The 18,757-nt window shown below is 34.1% G+C and overlaps 1 protein-coding gene across 2 annotated transcripts in view; it reads left to right on the top strand.

Moving 5' to 3' along the window:
* The window catches only part of PTAR1 (protein prenyltransferase alpha subunit repeat containing 1), a 105,369-nt gene that overhangs the window by 55,404 nt on the left and 31,208 nt on the right, over nucleotides 1–18,757 (top strand). The window contains exon 7 of one of the 2 annotated variants that reach the window (XM_066368011.1): nucleotides 300–4,754. The exons of the other annotated variant lie outside the window; for it this stretch is intronic. Coding sequence (XP_066224108.1) covers nucleotides 300–642 — 343 coding nt within the window. The 3' untranslated portion in view covers nucleotides 643–4,754. Of the gene's footprint in view, nucleotides 1–299; nucleotides 4,755–18,757 lie in introns of those variants that run through there. 2 annotated transcript variants of the gene reach the window in all.

An 18,757-nucleotide genomic window follows, 5' to 3' on the forward strand; every position in this document is an offset into this window, starting at 1 on the left:
ACATTATAGTTAACAAAGAATAACAGCTTCAGGTGATTGTCATCCTCTCCATGGATGCTATTTAAGTACTTTTCTCACAAACAAACCAGTAATTTGGGTAGTAAGGCTGTCCAGATTCCCAGACTTCATCATTGCTCTTCCTGCTTCTCCCAGATAACTCTGGACTATGAATTGAGCAATGAACTGTATGCTGTATGTTTTGAAATTATCAATTTATTTTTTTGTTTTTCTTGAAAAGCTTGACCTTACGACATGATCTTTCTTTTCTCTATTCTTCCCCTCCCTGTCCTGTTTCACAGGCGGCATGTTTTCTACCTGCAGCACCACTTAAGTGGTAGGTTTCCTCGCAGTGTGACCCAGTTGACACCCGCAGACAGCTCTGGTGGGACTCTGAGTGACTTGCAACAAATTCCATCAGGCCTTCTCATGACTCAGGCAATGGAAGTGGATGGATTGAGTGACTCTAGCAAGCAAGGCTACTCCCAGGAAACAAAACGCCTGAAGCGGACCCCAGCTCCAGATTCCATAGGCCTGGAAATGGAACATAGGTTCATCGATCAAGTGTTGTCCACCTGCCGGAATGTAGAGCAGGCCAGGTTTGCCAATGCGTATAGGAAATGGCTGCATACATTGAGTCAATGAAAGAGGTGGACTGTCCCTGCAAATTCCCCTTTTAGTGCAATATTGCTTTCCTTTCTTATTTACATAGTTGCATGAACTGTTTACTACTAGTAGCTAACCATATATTCTTCATCTTTAGGTTAAAAATATATTTTATTTATTTTAAGAACTGGCATGCCTTTGGGGATAAAATAAGTGTGTAGTTCCTTCCTGCTATACAGTGAGTCTTAATCTTTTTCTTTGTAACTTTTCATCCTTTATATTTCTGTACTTCCCTATTTCTGGAGGAAGCCTATATTTCTAGACTTCTTCTCATTTGTTTCTTCTAGTTGGTTCACACACACTTCCACCAACCTCAGTGTAATTGCTGGGCAGACTAATTCTTTTATTTTAAAAATTTATGTTGTAGTTAAGCTTAAAAACCATACAAATACAAAATTACTCAATCTAATTGTTTTGAGAATCAAATGGCCAGATGATGGATATGTGAAAATAGAAACTATTCCTTTCTCTAGCATGTTCTACTCAAGTTATAGACCAGCTAACCAAAGTCAGAAGTATTGGAATTTATATGAAAAACATGCTTCCAATGTAGTCCATTTTTAAAATGGTTATTTAAAAAAAATAATAATAATTTTAAGAGTTTATGTAGTTGCAGTACTGGAATATTATTTTTATTACTAGTTTTGATAGATTATTTTTACCTCAAGTTTGGTATATGCCAAAAACACTCAAGTTGACACTTATAAAAATCAATTAAAAAAAAACCCAGAATGCTATTTTTAGTTATTTACTTATTTTCCTTCCAAGTCACAATGAAAAATGGGAGAAATATGCATAGAAATATATCCATAAAAAATCTTCCTTTTAAAAAAATTTAAGTTATTGAAGATACACTGGATAAACTACAAAATTTTCATAAAGTGCTTATTGAAGTTTACTGGCAAAAAGCCAGGGAGACAGAATAATTTTGAAGGTTAGTTTTTTTATCTTTATTTAAAAAAAATAAAACAATTAAAAAACTTTGATACTAAACTTTTCAGGGATGAGGTACCAAAGTATCCACCTATTGCTGTTTCTTAATATTTCAATAACAAGGGCTGGGCTTTTCAGGTTGATGAGACAGAGACGGGAAAGGGCCAGGTAATGTCTATTGTCTATTATTATATTTCCCCCTTCCTAAATGGTCTGTTTCTTATTTCTGCATGCCTTTCTCTTTATTTTTCCAATCTCTTCCATATTTTTTGTCACTTTCACTTTTGTCTATTTTTCCTTATTTGTCAGATAGTCTCCTTCCTATTTCAAATGAATTTCATACTCCATTAAACACACACGAAATATGAACTGCTCTTGTAAAAGTTCCCCTAATCATGAAGTGGTCTTTTGTCCTGTGTGTATAAAGAATGTGAGTAATCGTGGCAGAAGCAAGTATGACCACCATGCTTTGCCCCTTCTTTTTACTTACAGGTAACCCATAGTGTGAAGAGATAGATGTAGGGAAGGGCAGACCTCTCCTCTCACTATTGTGGAAACTCTAGACTTGAGTAAGGCACATTTTACCATAAGGGAAAAGAATAAGTTCTTGTGCATAATGATTTTGTTGAATGGCAAAATGTTGAGACTTAAGAACACCAGAAAATCTATACAACCTGACTCCTGAATCTCTTGGGGAAAAATTACCCTTTTGTAGCTTTCACAGTGTTTTAGGGAGAAAATAATTGCCATTATGAACATAATTCCTTGGCCCTTTGTGTACAAGGCATATTTTGAATCAAATACCTCAAGGTCTACCTAGATCTTTGTGGATAGAACCATTAGTCTGTGAGCTTCAGCACCTGCAGGGGCTGTGCAGAAGTACACACAGATGACATGGGAGATTCAGCCTATTCCACTAATACATGTTGCCAAATTCTGGCTTCACTCAGTATTACCCTTTTTCCAAGCATCATTTTAAGTATCCCAAGTAATAGGGCTTTTTATGCTTTGATGTTATAGTATTCAGGACATGAGTGTAGACCAGTGGTTTCCAACCTTTTTTCTTTTGGGGCCTAGTGAAAATAGGGGAATTATTTCAGAGACCATTAAGGCAGAAATTATCCTGAGCATAAGCAAACTCAACTAAGATCATTGGGTTTATAATCTTCATACAACGTCAGGGTAGTTAACTCTCTTGCGTACCAGCACAAAATCTCTGGTGGATCAGTCACGGACTAACAGATGAAAAACGCTGGTATAAACAACCCTGTGAGACATCATCTGAATTTTCTATTGCTCCACATCTTTGTATACCTTCCAGAGTATCTTGCTCATCTTGTTAACTGTCTTCATCTGTTTTAAGGCTCTTAACCGACCCCTTTCTGAAGCCATGCAGTTCTTTAATATCTTGGTCTCTTGTCTTCCTAATGAAGTTGTAGGTAGGAAGTAAAAGTACAAACATCCAAAGGGTATGGTTTGTATGTGACTTTTCTTTGCTACTTCTAAAATTTTTAATTTTCATTCTAAGAAAAACCTAGTATTTTCCTATATGATTAAATTTTTCTTCTAAGTGGTTGACACCCAAACTCAACCAGCTGTAGCATGATAATATCTCCGGCTGAATGCTGGATGATCTCACGCAGTGGAAAGGATGTGTCTGTTTTCAGGGACTTGTTAGTCTTTACTTACTTTGTATAAATATGCCCTTAAAGAAAAGATGGTTTAGGTTGACACACTTTTCATCAAACTTTCACTGGAAAAATAGTAGGCTGTAGTTCATCCTGTGGATCATGAATACTACTGACATGCAAAAAAGCAGTAAGATTGTCAATATCTTCACCACCACCACCCCACTTTTTTTTTTTAAGTATACTTATTTTGGTAATATGGTGTTCCCAGATTCTACTTGCACATTATGAAGATCTGTTAAATATTTATTAAACTAACAAATGATTAACTGGAGAGAGAAAATATTGATCATGAGTGATGAATAGAGTGAATTATGATTGAGAAATCAATGGATTAGAGCAATGGATTGTTAATGAATAATGTATTCTAGCTTCATAATACTTCAGTGGAGCTATTGCATATAGAGTAAGTTAATTTAGATTTTTTTAATATAACTCCCTTGTTTAATCTTGATAAATCCCATCAAAGAAGTACAGCTCTGTAATAATCAATTAACTGTGCTTTTATATATACTAAAAATTGATGGAACTAATGAAGCCTGCTTGCATTAAAACACTACTTTCTTTCATTTATGATGTTGGAGAATAGATCTTACCAACACAGCCAGAGCCTGTAAGGGGCATCTGAAAAAATTCTTTGATGTTGAAGACTTAGTGATCTATACCTATGAGTCAGTTGTCATTTTGTACTTCTCTTTCTCTCCTTCCCAAACTTGGGCTGTGGACCTTTTAGATATTTCTTAAACCTGTGTTAGTCAATTTTTAAACTTAAGGATTTGATACCGATTAGTGTCCCCTTTTTCTTTTCTAGGTTTTAGCATTTTATTACCTTTTTGGAAACTCTGGACATAGACTTTTGGTCACATTTCTTATTCCTATGGTATGGTTCAAATTTAAATTAAAGGTTTCATTATTAATAGGACTAAACGTATACAGGTTGTCAATAAAAGCCACCTAAATCTTCAGATAAGGGCTTACATAATAATACGTATGTGAAAACAAGAGTTCCTGGATTTTATTTGGCACTTTGTAGGAAAACATATATAGTGGTAGACTGTCATTTAGCTATATTCAGGTCATATCAGTTCATGCTTGTTGAGACACACACATGTGTGCATAAAGGAGACTTTAATATTATTGAGAACAAATTATCAGTTTAGTAATTTTCTCTTATATAGCACAAGATGGTATCTGACACAAGCTAAATACAATTTAGGAGTACAGTTCCCACTTGTACAATAATCTATCTCAACTTTAGTTCCCCTGATTTACAGAAGATGCTAAAATTTCAGTTATCCAAGGAAGTAACATAAGATCCTTTTTTTTTTTTGCATAAAGCTTTTATAAGCTTAGTTACTTTGTTACTAGAAAATTATATTTTAAAATTTAAATATTTAAGTATGCTAGAACATTTGAACAGCATTGTAACAACTGAACATTTTGTCTTCTGAATAAATTTCTCAAATAGAACTGCTGTAAATGCTAGCACTGTCTGTGCTCCCTCTCCCGTGCTTGGGTGTACTCTGTAATATGCTCCTGTTCAAAGTCAGAGTGATAAAGGCCATAAGCAGGAAAAATGAACCCCGAAAATTCTACTTAATGTCACACAGTGTCCTTTAACACATAACTTACAGACTGTGTTAATTCGAGTGCCTTTCTTACTTTTTGGGAGGAGCAAGATTATATTTAAGTCTAATGTTTAGGTAGAAAACAGAAGACAGAGTTGTATCAAACAGTTAATTGTGACTGATTTATTCCAATTGCTAGGCGTGATTCCCATGGAGTATTTTATCCTTTAGTGATCTGAGCAGGTGGGATGTTTTGGTTCGCATCTCATTAGTTACCATGTTTAACCATCCTACCAGGAAGAATTGGTTCTTTTGAGGGTTAGAGACATCACATTTAAAGGACAGCATGCATATAATTAAACATCAGGTTGAAATCTATACAGCCTATATTCAAAGTGAAACAATGGCTCTCTGCCCTAACAACAACAACAAAAATAATGCCATATAGTTGTCCTAAATTAATCCTTTGCCTCACTTTAAAGATTGTAGGAATTCCTTCCCAAATGCAGGACTATGCAAGATAGCTGAAAAAGAAAATAAATGGGACCTTTATCCCTTCAGATATTAGAGGAAAAGAAGTAAATACTGAGATGAAATTTTAAATGTGGCATTTTATATGCTTGCTATGGCAAGGGGAGGGATGAGAATTTCATATTTCAAGATAGCAAGTTAATTTTTAATTGTCATTTCATAAAATCAGATAGCTAAGGATTCCAAAGTGCTTTTCAGAGAACTGTTAAATAATATATTCCAGTAATATATGTCATGTTCATAGTTGAGACAGATAACCATTGTGTCAGTTGTGGATCTGAGGTGGGGGGAAGCCTTAGGCTCCCAATTTTGACTTCTGTATTCTCAGCAGGCCATGTTAATACTGTAAAACCAAACTCTTTGGTTAAAAAAATAAAATGAAAAAAAAAATACAGAGCAGTCGTTTAGTCTGTTCATGAAAACTTGTGCTTCCAAGAGTATTAGCTGTATCTATATAGATATATAGTTTGTGCTTTGGGCAATAATATGGTCCACAAAGCTAACCCTGGCATTTCTTTATTCCTCAGGGTGTTCTAGAAGATTTAGTAAATTAGGACAAAATTATATATTCAGTGGCAAAAAAGAAAAGATAAAAATATACTAACTATATTACTAGTTCTTAAAATTGTAGTGTAGATAGTATTTTTTATAAACCACTACCAGTGCAGTAGCATATAGATGCTTTGGGGCTGCCTGGTCCATCACGCTGCTTCAGTCCTGTGGCTCTGTTATGAATGTTCTCTTCCATGTGTCTTCTATAGAAACAATATTTGTATTGTGTTATTTTTTCATGTTTGGCAAAGATGGGGGTATTTTAGTTGACATTCTCAGTTTGGGAAATCCTATTGAGGAAAATGATTAGTTTTCAAACTGACTATTTTGCTTCTTAAAACTTCCATTTCCCTTAGAGAGTGTTTTACATTCAGACCCTGTACATGTTCAGTACACTGCATAAATGCTTTGCACCTTGTAAAAATTCAACAGATCAGAATTGTTAAAGGCTAGAAAATTAAAACAAGCTTATCTTTGTTTTCTCATCATTGTCCATATTCTTTATTTAAGGAGAAATAAAGTGAATAAAAAACAGTCAAGTTCAAACATATAAAGGAAAGACTGTAAGTGAAATTTAGATGCTTTGAAAGCATATATGTATATGTGTATACATATATATGTGTATACATTTAAATGAGATTTGAAACTTAAATTTATATCATGGTTTTACAGAGAATTTTATCTAAGGATTTTTATTTTCATATTTGCTTAATGTGCTTCTATTTAAAGGCATTTTTTTACTAGACCAACCTCCTCTCAAGCAAAGTTGGAACTCTAACACGAGTGCCCATTCGCCTGAATTAGATATTTGTGTAAACTGTGTTAAGTCTTTGGTTGCTCATGACCCAGGATATTCGGACTTTTCTTCCATATCTTTAGGCAGTCAGCCTTAATTTTATGTATGGCAGTCACTTTCCTCAAAGTACTATGCAGCATACTTCAGATGTTTATAAGGTGATCAGTAATAAATTTGAGGTTTCTTTAATGTCAGTGGGATGAATAATTTTATATGTCCAGATGTTGATTCATATAGCATTCTATTAAAAGTGCTCATATATTATCTTTCCTTACAAATATCATCTTGCATTTAGATCAGGTATTTTTTTCATATTTGTTAAAGAATGAGAATAGACTGAGTGCAATCATAGTAGGTGCTCAATAAATAGTCATTTATTGATCTAACATCAAAACAACAGCTTTTTAGAAAGGAGACTGTTGTCATCTTTCACCAAGGAGTATATTTTTAGAGTAATATATGTTTGAAACTGAAAAATTATATCATTTGACATGAATTTTCAGGCTTTAGTTAGATTGGAGTTAGTAACGTAATAAAAATATTGGTCATGTAGAACATGATCTGAGAATAGGAGATATGAAAAGTTTAAGAAGTATCTTTTTTCTGCAAGGCAAATTAATGTAATTAAATGTCTTAGTAGGCTGCTGAACTCTAGAGAGAACGAGTGTGGTCTTCTGCTATCAGTTTCTATGTTGGTATATCCAGTATTACCTGATTTAGGTTCTGTTCACTTCTCCGTAAATCTTGGTTGCCTTCTAGTGTCTTAAAAGTTGTAATGGTAAAATAGGAAGTTATATTAAATAACTTCTTACTGCTTTTCTGAGAACATCTTTAAAATTTAGGAGAAAATTTTATGAATTGATATAGTAGTTTCAGCATCTCTTAATTTGTGGCTTTCAGAGCATTTTTGGATTGCTCTGGAATTCAATTAGAAATTGAAAACCAATGTAAACAATTAAACATTCCAACCTGAGCTGGAAGGAGCAGAGTGTGTAGTACAGTTGTAATCAGGTGTTGGCTCCCGAAGAGGCTCCTGATGCATGACTTTGATGCTGGCCTCTGACTGAGGTGACCACTGTTAGTATTGTATTTTGGTGTGTGTTGTTCCTAGGAGTATAATGGAATGTGTACTAGATTAACTTGTTTTTAAGGTGGACAAAATAGAAGTTGAGATATTATAAGTATGCCAAGTATTTATACACTCCTTTGTAAAAAGTTAAAAATAAGAAGAGGGGAAGAAAATGATGAAAAGTCAGTGATTTTTTTCAGTAGCTTCTAATTTTTAAATACAAGTCTTTTTAACTTACTTTAAACACTGAGAGACTTTAAGGGCTAGTTCTCAGATACTATGATATATTCTGTTATTAGAATTCACCATGTATGTTAATTTTATATCACTTGAAAATCCCCCCCCCCCCAATTTAGTATTTAAATAAGTTGCAGTCAATATTGTTTTAAGATTCTCTTACAAGTTATGGTTAAATGGACAAGTTACCTGTAAGGTCTGTCGTGCAAGGTTAGATCCTGGGCATTACATTTGGCTAATTTATTTTACTGAAGATACTAATTGTGTTCACTCTTGATTGCATTGCTATTTAAGAAAAACTATTTTCCTCAAAACCAGTCTGCACTGAATTTCCTTTAGCTTTCATCATCTACTAATTAACAATTTTTAAGGTTTTAAAGTTTTACAAATTATTTTTACGCTTAAAATGTCTACCTTGCGAAAGGATAAAGATAAATTCTGCAATAAGGTATGTGCAGAGGGGGCTTTTGCTTATCTGGGAGAGAGTACTCCACAGTGCTTAAAGTATGATGCTAAATTCTAAAGGCTAGTGTCATGATTACAGATTACCTATATCAGCTCTGTCCAATAGAAATAAATGTGAGCCACTTATGTAATTATTGATTTCTGATAGCCATATTTTAAAAAAGGTAACTTTAATAATATTTTATTTAATCCATTATATTAAAAATTAGCACTTCAGTACGTAATCAATATACAAAATTATTGAGCCGTTTTACCTTTTTTCCTTCAAAATTCAGTGTGTATTTTGCACTCACAGCACATCTAAATTTTGACTAGCTACATTTCAAGTGCTCAAACAGTCACATGTGGCTAAGGGCTACTGTATTGGACAGTACAGAGCCATAGGGTAAAAAGTATGATTTTATTTTAAATTGGGAGTTGGTGAAGTAGGCATGAAATGATGATACTTAATAATTATTTAGCATACTTAGAAAAGTATCTAATAGAATTGTCCACTCATTTTCCTTCATCTTCATTTTAAATTTGCTCTAGAAGTAAGCTTAAACCTGTTTCAATTTGCCAAGCACTATATAAGGAGGAAGAAATTCCATGCCATGTAAAATACTGTGATATACTAATTATAATAACACATTTTACAATGTGTTTACTCAATTCTGTCCTGTTTCTTCAAAATGATAGCTTAAATTGCATGTTAATTATATATATGTACCTTTTAAAAATAATATTAACAATACAATAATGTGTATTAACAAACAGCCCTAGGATTGTGCTCTTCCTGTGCGCTGTCTTCCAGTACTTATTGGTACACTTAGGAAGTTGTGGTAAGTGGCAGAAAAATAGAATGAGGCATTCTTTTTTCCTTTGCATTTGTTTGTTTTTCATATGACCATGTACCAAGCCAGCTATAAATTTAATTTGTATTTCTGTAGAATATGGAAAATAATGTTTATGTCTTACCTTTGCTAAATGTTTGCAATTTCTAAGTAAAATTTTCATCTCCTAAAATGAGTGTTAAGTGTGATTTTTATTTCTATTTGCGGTGATATTTTACACTCAACTCCAGTCTGTCAACCTGTCCTGTTTAATGGCTGTGATGGTGGTAATGGGGCAGAGGTATGAGCTGTTGTCTCAGTGACCAACGATGACTTGATTACCTACATTTGTAGAAAGAATAAAGTGTCACTTGTATTTAGGATATATAGTAAAAGAAATGTCAAAAGCAAATGAGAGTTGTTTTTAGAGTTCATTAACAATGACTAATTGACTTATGAAAGTCATTATGTCTACTTATGCTTTTTCCATTGTTCAAATGAAGTTATCAATCAAGGAACGAATCAGTTATTTCAGTGATATTCCCCATGTATTCTTAATCTTGAGTCTCTCTTCTATATGTCATAAGCCAAACAGATATACAGTGTTCAGGGTTACTTAAGAGGTATAATACATAAGTAGACTCTGAAAAGTATTTGATAAAGTGGACACATTTTTTACTCAGATTTTAAATAGTTTAAGAGGATTTTTTATGGGAAAGGCCTTTTATTACTTTGTCCCAGGACTATTATTATTTAGGATAATATTACAAATAATGCACTACTATTATTAAAATCTTTTATGATAGGAAACAGGATATAGAATCTATTTTGCATCGTGTTAAAGTACCACAAACAATGTTTAAAACCACTATTGTTTTTGCTGTGATATGCTAGGGGAAGGTACTAGCTTACTAAGGAGAGTCTTGACAGTAAGCAGATTATATAAGAAGTTTGACAATATTAGCCAAAACTTCACTGGGAAATTGCTTTGCTTAATAGTATGCTTCTTGAGCCTGACCAGGCGGTGGCACAGTGGATAGAGCGTCGGACTGGGATGTGGAAGACCCAGGTTCAAACCCCCAAGGTCGCCAGCTTGAGCGCGGGCTCATCTGGTTTGAGCAAAACTCACCAGGTTGGACCCAAGGTCACTGGCTCGAGCAAGGAGTTACTCGGTCTGCTGAAGGCCCATGGTCAAGGCACATATGAGAAAGCAATCAGTGAACAACTAAGGTGTCATAATGAAAAAAACTGATGATTGATGTTTCTCATCTCTCTTCGTTCCTGTCTGTCCCTGTCTATCCCTCTCTCTGATTCTCTGTCTCTGTAAAAAAAACACAAGTATGCTTCTTGAAATGAAAGATTAATAATAACAGGCCAATTATATTTTTTAACTGTGATAAACCTTTCATCATTAATCTACAATAGTACTACTTATGTTGGAAGTTCAATTTTTTTTGGAGGTTAAGAAGTGTGTTTTTTTTGTTTTGTTTTTAAGAAGTGTTTTTAAAAAAAAGGGCCCTGGCCCGTTAGCTCAGTAAGTTAAGAGTGTTGTCCCAAAACAAGGTTGTGCCTCAGGGCACACATGGGAAGCAACCAAAAAAAGCATAACTGAGTGGAACAACAAATGCTTTCCTTCCCCCTTCCCTCTTTCCCTTCTTCTGTCTCTTTCTAAAAATCAATAAAAATGAAGACCTGGACAGATAACTTGGTTGGTTGGAGTGTCATCCCAGAGCCCAGAGGTAGCCAGTTTGATTCCCCTGTCAGGGCACATATAGGGGCATCTTGATGTTCCTGTTTCTCTCCCTGCCTTTCATGAATGAAATTGAATGAATGAATGAATGAATGAATGAATGAATGAATGAATGAATGAATGAATAGATAAATAGTCCTGGCACTTATATTTTTCTAAAATGGCTAGGTTGAGCATCAACTTTATTTAAAATAAAAAGTTACAGTATGTCCTTTGGTTATGAAAAGTATATCATTATATGTGCCCTGTGTTAAAAGTAGAAGTTGAAAACAAGCAATAGTGTCTAGAGTATCATTTCTTTCACAGTCTTACAGCAGCCCTAGCTGCCAGGGAGAATTTGCTTACCACTTCTAAATTATATGAACAACAGACAAATGATACTGTTGAATTTATACTTGAATATCAGAATCCTCTGATGATATAGAAATCTTTTGTATTAGATTTCTCATATTCTTTTCACAGTAATTACAGTCTGCTTTCTGTATAGGGGAGCTAACTGTGGGCTGCAATGGCCCTCCATCATATTTTTAGTCTTATGTTTCCTAAATTGCCAGTGATCTTCCTATACACAGGTAGAAAGAACCCTTGAAGGTAGATAAATAAACGGGATTAGTTAGTGCAACATCAGTCACCCCATTTGTTTTATTTTCAAGGAAATTTTGTAATCTTACGATCTACTAATATCCCCTGGAGCAAAACTAATCACCAGTTCTCTTTTGTCTATTAGTGGAGACACATCTAATTTATGGCATTGATCTCATATGTGTCTTATGTTATTTAGTTCATGTGAAGAAATTTTTTAATTAAAGTAGTATGTAGCATTATTGAAGTAAAAATAAAAAATTTTAATGCACAATAATAAGAGATTCAGTAAATTGGTATTTTCCTATAATGATATACTATAAAGTCATAAAAGCATAATTATATAAAAATTAATTTTTAAAGTAAATTACAGAGGATTATGTAAAGTAAGATTTTAATTTAAAAACTTTATTTATTTTTATTCAGTGAGAGGAGGGGAGGCAGAGACAGACTCCTGCATGTGCTCCAACCAGGATCCACCCAGCAAGCCCACTAGAGGGCGATGCTTGGTCTATCTGTGGTGTTGCTCTATTGTGCAGCAACCAAGCACTTCTTAGCACCTGAGATGGAGGCCTTGAAGCCATCCTCAGAACCTGGGGCCAACTCTCTCCAACTGAGCCATGGCTGCAGGAGTAAGAGAGAGAGAGAGAGAAGTGAGGGGGAGGGTGTGGAGAAGCAGATGGGCGCTTCTCCTGTGTGCCGCAACCAGGAATTGAACCTGGGGCATCTACACAATGGGATGACACTCTACCATTGAGCCAACCAACCAGGGCCTAATTTTAAAACTTTAAATTCCCATTTTCTATATGGCAGGACATCCTGAACACAACTAAAAATGTTGGGAAAATGTTAAATAGTTTTGTCAAAGTTTCTGCTGAAATTGCAGATCACCAACAGAAAAAAATCTTAAAAGTAACAAAGGGATTAAAACAATAGCTGACTTTTTGTCAGCAACATTTAAAATTAGAAGACAGTGTGCTGCAAATATGTAACTGCCATTATAGAATTCTAAATACAGAAAAAAACTATTTGAGGAATAAGGGTAAAATAAATGTATTTAACTATATATGATGCCATTCATGTAGAGTTTTTTAAATAGATGGTATAATCTATGAAGAAAGCAAGAAAATTATAAAAGTCAGGATAGTGGCTGTGTCTAGTTGGGGAAAAATAGAACAATAATCAAGGATGGTAACAAGATGGAGGACTTCTGGGATACTGGCAGCGTTCATTTCCTTGAACTGAACCATAGGGATTTGTTTCATCTGTTTTATGCATGTTACTCATAATTATGTTCACCATAAATGAACATTTTTAAAAATTACGTATAAAGTTATTTTTAAATAAAGTTACTATATTTATGGACTAGAGAGCTTACAAAACAGTTCTCCCAAGTTGATATATAGATTCAACACAATCAAGATTTCAGTACGTTTTCAGTGAAATTGATAAACTAAAAAATTTAGATGAAAAGGAAAAGGATTTAAAATAACCAAAGCAATCTTGAAAGATGGCTTACAATAAAGATATAGCAATCAAGACTGGTTTGGCATAAGAATAGACAAATTGGTGGAACAGAATAGACTTTAAAATAGCTATTTTAATTATGTTCAAAGAGCTAAGACCCATGTCTAAGGAACTAATGGAAAATGAAAACTATGTGTCACCAAATATTTCAAAAGTAATGAAATAGAAATTCTAGAAAGTTGATTGAATAATTGTACACTTATTTTACTAAAAAAAAACATGAAAGTCAGCAATTAAGTTCCTTGGTATTTGCCCAAAAAAGTCAAAATCATGCAAACACAAAAACTTGCACATAGATTTTCATAGCAGTCCTATATCAAAACTACCAAACATTGGAAGCAATCAAAATGGCCTTCTGTAGGTGAATAAATAAACTAGTATATACAGACAATGGACTATTTGTGCTGAAAGGAAATGAGCTATCAAGACATAAAGAGGCACTGAGAAACCTTAAATGCACATTGCTAAGTGAAATAAGCCAATGAGAAAAGGCCACTATAGCCTTTCAACTATATGTCCTGGAAAAGACAAAACTAAGGAGACTAAAAAGATCAGGGGTTAGGGAGGATAGAGAGATAAATAGGTAGAACACAAAGGATTTTAGAGCAGTGAGACTATTCTGTATGATTCTATAATGGCGGATATGTGCTATCATGTTCTTGTTAAAAGCTGCAGAATGAACAACACCAAAAGTGAACTCTATCTAATATAAACTACAGACTGGGTAATGATGATGTGTCAGTGTAGGTTCACCAATTGTAACAAATGTATCTCTCTTTTGGGGGATTTGCTAATGGGAAAGCTATACATGTCTGGAGGCAGGAAAATCACTTCCTTTGGTTTTTCAAGGTGATTTTTAAAAATTTTTATTGATTTTAATTTATTGTGTTTACATAGATTCCAGTGTCCCACCAAACATATCTACCACCCCCGAGCCCCGTGTTCCCCTTGATAGCCTCTTTGCCCTCTCCCCCCAACGACTACCCCCTTCCCTCTAGGATTTGCTGTCCTGCTCTCTATATCTGTGTTTGTGTGTGTGTGTGTGTGTGTGTGTAAAATTTCACTAATTTTTTCCCTTCTCTGATCCCATCCCCTCATCCCCTTTCCCTCTGACCACTTTCCCTCTGTTCCCTTTGACCCCGCCTCTGCCTCTATTCCATTCCTCAGTTCACATTCTTCATTAGATTCCTCATATGAGTGAGGTTATATGATATTTTTCTTTCTCTGCCTAGCTTATTTCATTTAGTATAATAGTCTCCAGGTCTATCCATGCTGTCGCAAAAAGTAAGATTTTCTTCTTTTTCATGGCTGCGTAGTATTCCATTCTGTATATGTACCACTCCTTTTTAATCTGCTTATCCACTGGTGGACATTTGGCCTTTTTCCAGATTTTGGCTAGTGTAAACAATTCTGCAATAAACATGGGGGTGCATGTCTTCTTTTGAATCAGTGATTTGATATTTTTAAGATATATTCCTAAAACTGGGATAGCTGGGTCAAAAGGCACTTCCATTTTTAATTTTTTGAGGAAACTCCATACTGTTTTCCACAGTGGCAGCACCAGTCTGAATTCCCACCAGCACTGCAGGAGGGTTCCCCTTTCTCCACATCCTTGCCAGCACTTATTCTGTGTTGTTTTGTTAATGATCGCCATTCTGACTGGTGTGAAGTGGTATCTCATTGTGGTTTTAATTTGCATTTCTCTAATGATTAGTGATGTTGAACATTTTTTCATCTGTCTATTGGCCTTCTGTATATCCTCTTTGGAGAAGTGTCTATTCAGTTCTCTTGCCCATTTTTTGATTGGATTGTTTACCTTCCTGGTGTTAAGTTTTACAAGCTAAAGATTTTGGTTATTAACCCCTTATCAGATGTATTGTCAAATATGTTCTCCCATTGTGAGGTTTGTCTTTTTATTTTGTTCATATTGTCTTTACGTGTGCAAAAGCTTTTTAGTTTGATAAAGTCCCATTTGTTCATCCTGTCCTTTATTCACTTGCCCATGGAGATAAATCAGCAAATATATTGCTGTGAGAGATGTCGGAGAGCTTATTGCCTATGTTTTTTTTTCTGAGATGCTTATGGTTTCACAACTTACACTTAAGTATTTTTATCTATTTTGAGTTTATTTTTGTGAATGGTGTAAGTTGGTGATCTAGTTTTATTTTTTTGCATGAACCTGTCCAATTTTCCCAAAACCATTTGTTAAAGAGACTGTCTTGACTCCACTGTATGCCCTTACCTCCTTTGTCAAATATCAATTGGCCATAAAGGTGTGGGTTTATTTCTGGGTTCTCTGTTCTGTTCTATTGATCTGCATGCCTGTTCTTATGCCAGTACCAAGCTGTTTTGAGTACAATGGCTTTGTAGTATAACTTGATACCCCTCACTTTATTATTCTTTTTCAAGATTGCTGAGGCTATTCGTGTTCTTTTTTGGTTCCATATAAATTTTTGGAATATTTGTTGTATATCCTTGAAGTATGCCATTGGTATTTTAATAGAAATTGTATTGAATTTATAGATTGCTTTGGGTAATATAGACATTTTAATGATGTTTATTCTTCCTATCAATGAAGACGGTATATGTTTCCACTTGTTTGTATCTTCCTTGATTTCTTTTATCAATGTTTTATAATTTTCTGGGTACAAGTCTTTAACCTCCTTGGTTAAATTTACTCCTAGGTACTTTACTTTTTTTGTTGCAATAGTGAAGGGAATTGTTTCATTAATTTCTCTTTCAGACAGTTCATTGTTGGTGTATAAAAATGCCACTGATTTTTTAATATTGATTTTATATCCTGCCACCTTGCTGAATTCATTTATCAGGTTCAGTAGTTTTTTGACTCAGACTTTAGGAATTTCTATGTACAGTATCATGTCATCAGCAAATAATGATAGTTTTACTTCTTCTTTTCCAATTTGGATGCTTTTATTTCTTCTTCTTGTCTGATTGCTGTGGCTAGCACTTCCAGCACTATGTTGAATAACGGTGGTGAAAGGGGGCACCTCTGCCTTTTTCCTGATTTTAAGAGGATTGCTTTTAATTTTTGCCCATTGAGTATGAGGTTGGCCATGGGTTTGTCATAGATGGCCTTTGTCATGTTGAGGTATGTTCTGTCTATTCCTCCTTTGCTGAGAATTTTGATCATAAGTGGGTATGGATTTTATCAAATGCTTTTTCTGCATCTGTTGATATTATCATGTGATTTTTATCCTTTTATGTGATGAATCACATTGATTGATTTTCAAATATTGTACCAGCTTGCCTCCCCCAAATAAATCCCACTTGATCATGATGTATGATTTTTTTTCATGTATTGCTTGATCTGGTTTGCTAATATTTTTTGAGAATTTTAGCATCTAAGTTCATCAGGGATATTGGCCTATAGTCTTCTTTCTTTGTAGTGTCTTTGCCTGGTTTTGGAATGAGGATTATGCTCACCTCATAAAAGGAGCTTGGAAATTTTCTCTCCTCTTGCATTATTTGAAATAGCTTGAGGATGATAGGTGTTAGCTCTTTTTTGAATATTTGGTAAAATTCGCCTGTGAAGCCATCAGGCCCAGGACTTTTCTTTTTTGGAGTTTTTTTGATAACTGTTTGAATCTCATTTGTTGTAATTGGTCTGTTCAAGTTTTTTCATTCTTCTAGATTGATTTTTGAAAGATTATATGTTTCAAGAAATTTGTCCATTTCACCTAAGTTGTCCAATTTTTTTGCCATATAGTTCTTCATAGTATTTTCTTACAATATTATGTATTTCTGTCATGTCAGTTGTTATTTCTCCACTCTCATTTTTAATTTTATTTATTTGAGTCCTCTCTGTTTTTTTCTTGGTGAGTCTGGTTAAAGGTTCATCAATCGTGCTTATCTTTTCAAAGGACTAGCTCTTGGTTTCATTGATCTTCTGTATTGTTTTTTTTCGCCTGTATGTCATTTATTTCCACTCTGATCTTTATTATTTCCTTCCTTCTACTTCCTCTGGACTTTACTTGCTATTCTCTTTCTAGTTCTTTTAGATGCAGGGTTAAGTTGTTTATTTAAGCTTTTTCTTCCTTCTTAAGATATGCCTGTAATGCTATGAACTTCTCTCTCAGGACTGCTTTTGCTGTGTCCCATAAATTTTGAGTTGTTGTATGTTCCTTTTCATTTGTTTCAAGGAAATTTTATTTCTTCCTCATTCTCATTGTTAACCCATTCATTATTTAATAACATGCTATTTAGTTTCCAAGTGTTTGAATGTTTTTCTGTTGTTCTATTATAGTTGATTTCTAGTTTCATGCCATTGTGATCAGAGAAGATGCTTGATATGATTTCAATCTTCTTAAATTTATTGAGATTTGTTTTGTGTCCTAACATGTGGTCTATCCTAGAGAATGTACCACAAGCATTTGAAAACAATGTATATTCTGCTGCTTTAGGGTGAAAGGTTCTGAAGATATCTATTAAATCCAGTTGATTTAATGTGTCCTTTAAGGCTGCTCTTTCTTTGTTAATATTCTTTCTTGAGGATCTATCTAGTGATGTTAGTGGGATATTGAAATCCCCTACTATTATAGTATTGCTGTTGATCTCGCCCTTTATATCTATCAAAGTCTGCTTTATATATTTAGGTACTCCTATACTAGGCACATAGATATTTATAATGGTTATATCTTCCTGTTGGATTGCTCCCTTTATTATTATGTAGTGATCTTTTTTATCCCTTACTAAAGCCTTTGTCTTAAAGTTCATTTTGTCAGATATAAGTATTGTTTCACCACCTTTTTTTTTCTTTCCGTTTAGTGAAATACTTTTTCCCATCCTTTTACTCTCAGTCTATGTGTATCTTTTGTTCTGAGGTAAGTCTCTTGTAGGCAGCATATGGATGGGTTCTGTTTTCTTATCCATTCAGCTACGTTATGTTTGTTGATTGGAGTATTTAAGCCATTTATGTTTAAGGTTATTATTGATATGTATTTGGTTACTGCTATTTTATTCTTTAAATCTACAATCCTCTTTTTCTAGATTCTTTTTCCTGTTGCTCTGTTTATAGTAGGCCCCTTAACATTTCTTTATTATTTTAGTTGTATTGAATTCCTTTAGATTTTTATTTTTTGGGGGAAGCTTTTTATTTCTCCTTCAATTTTAAATGATAACCTTGTTGGATAAAGAAGTCTTGGTTGTAGGCTCTTGTTTTGCATTACTTTAAATATTTCTTGCCATTCCCTTTTGGCCTCAAGAGTTTCTGTTGAAAAGTCAGATGTTATCTTTATGCGGGCTCCTCTGTAGGTAATTGACTCCTTTTCTCTTGCAGCTTTTAGTATTCTTTCTTTACCTCTTAACTTTGGTATTTTAATTATGATGTGTTTTGATGTTGGCCTCTTTGGTTTCCTCTATAATGGGACTTTCTGTGCTTGTTGAACTTGTGTGATTTTTTTCCTTCATCAATTTAAGGAAATTTTCAGCTATGATTTCTTCAATCAGTTTCTCTATTTCTTGTTTTTTTATCTTCTTCTTCAGCAACCCCTATGATGCAGATGTTGTTTCTTTTCATGTTGTCACAGAGCTCTCTTAGAGTTTCCTCAAACTTTTTGAGCCTCTT

This window comes from Saccopteryx leptura, chromosome 2 (assembly GCF_036850995.1).
Source record: "Saccopteryx leptura isolate mSacLep1 chromosome 2, mSacLep1_pri_phased_curated, whole genome shotgun sequence".
Taxonomy (NCBI): domain Eukaryota; kingdom Metazoa; phylum Chordata; class Mammalia; order Chiroptera; family Emballonuridae; genus Saccopteryx; species Saccopteryx leptura.